This window comes from Stenella coeruleoalba, assembly GCF_951394435.1.
Source record: "Stenella coeruleoalba genome assembly, chromosome: 6".
NCBI classification, from domain to species: Eukaryota; Metazoa; Chordata; class Mammalia; order Artiodactyla; family Delphinidae; genus Stenella; species Stenella coeruleoalba.
In genome coordinates, this window is record NC_137151.1 from 83778980 (window position 1) to 83787330 (window position 8351).

General features: G+C 33.7%; 1 protein-coding gene across 1 annotated transcript in view; it reads left to right on the forward strand.

Moving 5' to 3' along the window:
* Positions 1-5583, forward strand: part of LOC307187430 (uncharacterized protein) — a 14700-nt gene extending 9117 nt beyond the window's left edge. The window contains exons 3-4 of the mRNA XM_079923476.1: positions 4734-4975; positions 5385-5583. Coding sequence (XP_079779602.1) covers positions 4734-4975; positions 5385-5402 — 260 coding nt within the window. The 3' untranslated portion in view covers positions 5403-5583. The remainder of the gene's footprint in view (positions 1-4733; positions 4976-5384) is intronic.
* Positions 5584-8351: the final 2768 nt, after the last annotated feature.

The window sequence follows — 8351 nt, forward strand, 5'->3', positions numbered from 1 at the left end:
GGAACATTCCATCCAAAACCAGCAGAATACACATTCTTTTCAAGTGCATATGGAACATTCTCCAGATATATAGCTTGCTAGGCCACAAATCTAGTCTCAACAAATTTAAGAGGATAGAAATTATATCAAGCATCTTTTCCGACCAAATGGTATGAAATTAGGAATCAATTACAGGAAAAAAAATGGGAAAAACACAAAAACACGTAGAGACTAAACTACATGTTAATTAAAAAAAAAAAAAAAAACAATGGGTCAATGAAGAAATCAAAGAGGAAATCAGAAAACACCTTAAGAAAAATAAAAGTACAACTTTGCAAAATCTATAGGACTTAGCAAAAGCAGTTCTGAGAGAGAAGTTTAGCAATACAGGCCTATCCCAGGAAATGAGAAAAATCTCAAACAGTCTAACCTTACACCTAAAGGAACTAGAAAAAGAATAACAAACAAAAAAATTAGTAGATGGAGGAAATAATAAAGATCAGAGTGGAAGTAAATGAACTAGAGACAAAAAAAGATAGAAAAGATCAAGGAAACTAAGAGCTGGTTGTTTGAAAAGATAAACAAAATTGATAAACCTTTAGCCAAACTGATCAAGAAAAAAGAGAGAGGGCCCAAATAAATAAAATTATAAATTAAAAGGAGAAATTCCAACTGACACCACAGAAATACAAAGGATCATAAGATACTACTACAAACAATTATACACCGACAAATTGGACAACCTAGAACAAATGGATAAACTGAATCAGGAAGAAATAGAAGCAGACTGCTACTAGTAGTGAAACTGAATCATTAATCAAAAAACTCCCAATAAACTAAAGAATTCACAGGAGAATTCTTTTTTTTTTTTTTTTTTTTTTTTGCGGTACGCAGGCCTCTCACTGTTCCTCTCCCGTTGTGGCTCTGGACGTGCAGGCTCAGTGGCCATGGCTCAAGGGCCCAGCCGCTCTGCGGCATGTGGGATTCTTCCCCAAACCGGGGCACGAACCCGTCTCCCCGCTGCATCAGCAGGCGGAATGAACCACTGTGCCACCAGGGAAGCCCCGTGAATTCTTTTTTTAATAAAAATAATGCTATGAACGTTTGTATACAAGTATTTTTTTAAGGTTTTTTTTAAATTAATTTATTTATTTTTGGCTGCATTGGGCCTTCATTTCTGCGCACAGGCTTTCTCTGGTTGCAGAGAGTGGGGACTACTGTTCATTGCAGTGTGCGGGCTTCTCATTGCAGTGGCTTCTCTTGTTGTGGAACATGGGCTAGGTGCACAGGCTTCAGTAGTTGCAGCACATGGGCTCAGTAGTTGTGGCTCACAGGCTCTAGAGTGCAGGCTCAGAAGTTGTGGTGCATGGACTTAGTTGCTCCATGGCATGTGGGATCTTCCAAGACCAGGGATCAAACCCGTGTCCCTTGCATTGGCAGGCTGATTCTTATCCACTGTGCCATCAGGGAAGTCCCTTCACAGGTGAATTCTATCAAACATTTGTAGAAGAGTTAATACCTATCCTTTTCAAACTATTCCAAAAAAACTGAAGAGAAAGGAACACTTCCAAACTCCTTCTGTGAGGCCACCATTGCCCAAATGCCAAAACCAAAGAAACTACAAAAAAAAAAAAAAAGAGAGAAAATTACATGCCAATATCCCTGATGAACATTGATGCAAAAATCCTCAACAAAATATTAGCAAATTAAATTCAACAATACATTAAAAGGATCATACATGATCAAGTGGCATTTATCCCAGGGATGGTTCAATGTCCACAAATTAACCAGTGTGATATACCACATTAACAAACCAAGGATGAAAATTCTATCATCTCAATAGATGCACAAAAAGCTTCTGACAAAATTCAACATCCATTTATAATAAAAACTCTCAACAAAGTGGGTATAGAGGTAATATACCTCAACATAATAAAGGCCATATATGACAAAATCACAGCTAATATCATAGTCAACAGTGAAAAGTTGAAAGCATTTCCTCTAAGATCAGGAATATGACAAGGATGCCCACTCTTGTCACTTATTCAACTAGTAGTGGAAGTTCTAGCCACAGCAATCAGAAAACAAAATAAATAAATAAAGAGACTCTAAATTGGAAAGAGAAAAGTAAGATTGTCACTGTTTGCAGGTGAAATTATACTACTATATATAGAAAACCCGAAAGAGGTCACCAAAAAACTATTAGAACTAATAAATGAATTCAGTAAATTTGCAGGATACAAAATTAATATACAGAAATCCATTGTGTTTCTGTACACTAATAATCTATCAGAAAGAGAAATTAAGAAAACAATACCATTTACAATTCCATCAAAAATAATAAAATACCTAGAATAAATTAACCAAGGAGGTGAGAGACCTGTATTCTAAAAACTGTAAGACATTGATGAAAGAAATTGAAGTTGAAACAAATAAATGGAAATATGTACCAAGCTCGTGGACTGAAAGAATTAATGTTGTTAAAATGGCCATACAACCCAGGGTAATCTACAGATTCAATGAAATCCTTAATAAAATATCAATGGCATTTTTCACAGAGCTAGAACAAATGATCCTAAAATTTGTAAGGAACCACAACAGACCCAAATAGCCAAAGCAATCTTGAGAAAGAAGAACAGAGCGGGAGGTATCACACTCCCTGATTTCAAACTATACTACAAAGCTATAGTAATCAAAGCAGTATCATGCTGGCACAAAAAGAGCCACATAAATCAATGGCAAAGAAAGAGAGCCCAGAAATAAATCCATGCTTATATGGTCAATTAATCTGTGACAAAGGAGGAAAGAATATACAATGGGGAAAAGATAATCTCTTCAATAAATGCTGTTGGGAAAACTGGACAACTTCATGCAAAAGAATCAAACTGGACACTTTCTTACACTGTATACAAAAATAAACTTGAAATGGATTAAAGACTTAAATGTAAGACCTGAAATTTTAAAACTTCTAGAAGAAAACAGGCAGTATGCTCTTTGACATTGATCTTAGCAATATTTTTTGAATATTTCTTCTCAGGCAAGTGAGACAAAACCAAAAATAAACAAATGGGACTAAATCAAACTAAAAAGCTTTGCATAGCAAAGGAAACCATCAACAAAATGAGAAAACAACCTACTGATTGGGATAAAATATTTGCAAACAATATATCTGATAAAAGCTTAATATCCAATATATATAAAGAACTCAAATGACTCAATGTTACAAAAACAAAAAAAAAACAAAACCTAACAATCCAATTAAAAAGTGGGCAGGGAACCTGAATAGACATTTTTCCAAAGAAGATATACAGATGGCCAAGAGACATATGAAAAGATGCTCAACATCACTAATCACCAAGGAAATGCAAATCAAAACCACAATGAGATATCATTCACACCTCTTCAAAGGGCTATCATCAAAAAGATAGCAAATAACAAGTGTTGCTGAGGGTGTGGAGAAGAAAGAACCCTCTAGCACTGTTGGTGGGAATGTAAATTGGTGCAGCCACTATGGAGAGCAGTGTGGAGATTTCTCAAAAAATTAAAAATAGAACTACCAAATGATCCAGCAATTCCACTTCTAGATGTTTACCCAAGGAAAACTTATACCCTAATTCAAAAAGATAAAAGCACCCCTATTTTCAGTTAGCATTATTAACAATAGTCAAGATATTGAAGCAACCTAAGTGCCTACTGATAGATGAATGAATAAAGAAGATGTAGTATATATACACAATGGAATATTTACAGCCATAAAAAAGAATGAAATCTTGCCATTTGCAGCAATATGGATGGAACTAGAGGGTATTATGCTAAGTGACATAAGTCAGACAAAGACAAATATCATATTACTTATGTGTGGAATCTAAAAACAAAAACAAATGAACAAACAAAATAAAAACAGACTCATAGATGCAGAGAACAAACTGGTGATTGCCAGAGGCAAAGAGAGTTTGGGGGTTGTGCGAAATAAGTGAAGGGGATTAAGAAGTACAAACTTCCAGTTATAAAATAAGTCACAAGGATGTAGTATACAGCATAAGGAATATGGCCAGTAATATTGAAATAACATTGTATGGGAATAGATGGTTACTTTTTGAGTTGATCATTTCATAATGTATTTAAATATCAAATAACTATGCTGTACACCTGAAACTAACATAATATTGTATGTCAACTATACTTCAATTTAAAAAAGAAGAAAAAGGGGAAAAAAAGAAAATAAATTTACTGCAAATGTATTAAGTTATTCCAATAGTTCCTAGGACTCTTATAATAAGTGAAAAAAATACAAACAGGAAGGAAATGTGCCAAGATTTCTCCTAAGCATTGTTTAAAACAGTGAAAAGTTGGAAACAACACATTATTTTTTAAAATGCAAATGTTTAAGGAAATGTGATACACCCATTAATGGAATATTTAGGAGACACTGATGTTCATAAAGAATGGGAAAAATTTTATGGTAAATTAAAATGCAGGATACTGTGTTTATAGTACCACTATATTAAATATGTAACACTAAAGTTATCTATATTTACATATTATATATATTTATAAAAGTAGTGGATGAGATTAAATGAAATGTTTGTGCTTGGGTGGTGAAAGTCTGGACAGTTTTATTTTTTCTATTTTTCTTTATTTTCTAAACTCTATAAATTTGATTTTCAAATATGGGAAACTAGTGATATATGCTGCATTTTTATGTCCTTACTTTTTAAAAGATTTATTTAACTGGTTCTTGAATTCATTTGAAGATGTGTTGACAGCTGTATCTTCTGTTACAATTGCTGAGGTTGCACGTGACAATAAGGACGTTCAGGATGCTATGGCTATGGAAGGAGCCATTCCTCCTCTGGTGGCTCTTTTTGTGGGAAAACAACTTGGTGTTCAAGTGAAGGGTGCAATGGCTGTGGAAGCACTGGCAAGTTACAACCCTGCTATACAGAGAGCATTTCTGGAAAAATCACTAAGTAAATATCTTTTAAAACTCCTCAAGGTAGGAATTTTATGATTCTTTTTCATTTTTCTTAGATAAAGCATTCAATATTGAATTTAGTTAAGTGAAAAGAAAACTAAAACCAATTCTAGAATAAACATTTTATCAAACATAGACTCCTACGGTATTCAATAAATCCTCATTGACTGAATAGAATACTTTTTTAAATAGGCATTTCAAATAGATGTTAAGGAACAAGGAGCTGTAACACTTTGGGCCTTGGCAGGACAAACACTAAAACAACGAAAGTATATGGCAGAACAGATTGGATACAACTTTATAATAAATATGCTTTTATCACCATCAGCTAAAATGCAGTATGTTGGTAAGTTATTTTCTATGCATAAATCTGTACAATATAGAACCAGACATTGGAGTATCACACATGTTTCTTGCTTATTGTTGCCAGGAGGTGAAGCAGTCATAGCGCTAAGTAAGGACAGCAGGATACACCAAAATCAAATATGTGAAGGGAATGGAATTGCACCACTGGTTCGCTTACTAAAGATTAGTAAAATAGCTGAAGGAACACTTCTGAGTGTCATCAAAGCAGTGGGATCCATCTGTATCGGTTTGTACGTTTATTCTCAGTTTTAAAAACATCAGTAAATACTTCTCTTCCTCTCTATCCCTACTGTTGCAGCCCTTAACGATATTTAATCTGTTATTATAATGTTTTTATTTCTCCAAGACCTTAATGAGTAAAAGTGGTGTAGTTAAGCATATTGTATCAGTCTTGCTCTTGAGTTCTGGTTAGAATGAGAAATGAGGACCATGAGTCTTGGCTATTTTGACTTAAAGGGATCTCCTTTTTTAAGTTAAGAGAAAAATATTTCTTATTTTGAATCTCAGGAACTATATGTTTTTGAAGATATAGAAGTGTTTCTAGTGCTGTGGCACATTTTTCGATTCCAGTCTCTTTCCGTAGTGATTCTTTGTTTACATAGTGGCCACTAGGTCTAGTTGTTCCTTTCTTTGCAGAGGAATTAACCTTTTGGGATATCTGAAAAATGTTGTGGAATTGTTGGTGATTGACTTACCAAAAATAAAAAATCAGGTTCTTTGCTGACCTTCATGAATGTATGGGGACTGATTGAGACTGCTTCCTGTAGGCAAGAGAAAAAAAAACGCTAAAACTTTATTTCTAGTCCATTGTATTTCCAGAAAAAATAAATTAAAAATTCTAGCTGAAGAACATAGGACTTGGTTTCAAAATTTTTTTTTCCTTTTTTCTTAGAAAAGCTACTTTACTGAAATTCACTAACTGCTTGCAGGCAATCAAGTCAGGCAAGATAATTTTGTTGTTGTTGTTGTTTTAGCCAGAGTCTATGGTATAAATTATTTCTAAAATTCTAGTAAATGATAACACAAATACAAAGATAACTGATATACGTGTGTGTTTTCAATTTCTTCTCATTAGTTTACTTCAAAGCTGTCCACATTTGCCATAGACAAGTTCTTGCCATAGACAAGAACTACAGAAAAAAACTCTTGCTTTCAAACTCACCAGCTTAGACTCTTTACACACACATACCCCTTCCTTTTTCTTCTTCATCATGTTTATGTTTTCTTCTATACCCTTGAACATATAGAAACATATTTAAAATAGCTGTTTTAACATCCCTGTAACTAGTTCCAGCCTATCTGTTATTTCTGGGTCTCTTGCTATTGGCTGATTTTTTTCTTGATTATGAATCATATTTTCCTGCTTCTTTGCACACCTAGCGCTTTTAAAATGTGAGTGTTTTTTAAAAGTGCTATTGAAATACAGTTTACATATAAGAAGATATTTAAATAAAATAAACAATAGAATAAAATATTAAATACATTATTTAGAGTGTACAGTTTGATGAGTTTTGACATATGTATTCAGCACTGACACCATCAGCACAATCAAGTAAGTGAATATAATCATCACCTCCAAATGTTTCATTGTCCCTTCCTAATTCCTCCCTCTTTGCACCCCATCCTCAGATAACCACTGATCTGGGTTTTTTTTCTTATGATCTGAGAATGGCTTTATTGTATTTTACATATTAAAACATAAGCTTCTGAATTTTTTCTTTAAAAAATAATGTGCTGATTTGAATTTATGACATGGATCCTAACAGCACAAAATTACTTTTAAAATTTGATATTAAATGATCTTACCACTGATTTTTCTATAGCTATAGATTAGTTTGCATTTTCTAGAATTTTATGTAAATGGAATTATACATGTGTACTTTTTTCTTGCTTCTTTCACTCAGCATGATTATTTTGACATTCATCCATATTATTGTATCAAATATCAATAAAATACTTCTCTTTCAATGCTGAGTAGTATTCCATTGTATGGTGTGATGGTTAGTTTTATGCCTTATGATATACATACATACATACATATACATCCCGTTGGTTCTTTCTCTGGAAAACCCTAATGCTTATGGATATATTATGATTTGTTTACCCATGCACCCATTGAAGGACATTTGGATTGTTTCCTGTTTCTTGCTATATTGTAAATAAAACTGTTACGAACATTTGTGTTCAAGTTTTGGTATAGACACATTTTCATTTCTCGTGGGTAAATATCTAGAAGTAGGATTGCTGGGTCGTATGGTAGGTGTATGTTTTACTTTTAATGAAACTGCCAGATTGATTTTCAAAGTAGTGTTACCACTTTGCACTTCTACTAGCTGTGTGTGAGTTCCAGTAGCTTCACATCCTCATCAACATTTAGTATGGTAATTTTATTATTGTAGTGGATATGTAGTAAATCTTATTGTGGTTTTAATTAACATTTTCCTAATGACTAATGATGTAGAGCATCGTTTCATGTGTTTATTTGTCATTTGTATATCTTCATTTTTTTTTCAATGTTTCTAACAAAACTTCTAATTTTATTTTATTTTTTGTATTTTTTTAACATCTTTATTGGAGTATAATTGCTTTACAATGTGTGTTAGTTTCTGCTTTACAACAGAATGAATCAGTTATATATATACATATGTTCCCATATCTCTTCCCTCTTGCGTCTCCCTCCCTCCCAACCTCCCTATCCCACCCCTCCAGGCGATCACAAAGCACCGAGCTGATCTCCCTATGCTATGCGGCTGCTTCCCATTAGCTATCTACCTTACATTTGGTAGTATATATATGTGCATGCCTCTCTCTCGCTTTGTCACAGCTTACCCTTCCCCCTCCCCATATCCTAAAGTCCATTCTCTAGTAGGTATGTGTCTTTATTCCTGTCTTACCCCTTGGTTTTTCATGACATTTTTTTTTCTTAAATTCCATATATATGTGTTAGCATACGGTATTTGTCTCCCTCTTTCTGACTTACTTCACTCTGTATGACAGACTCTAGGTCTATCCACCTCATTACAAATAGCTC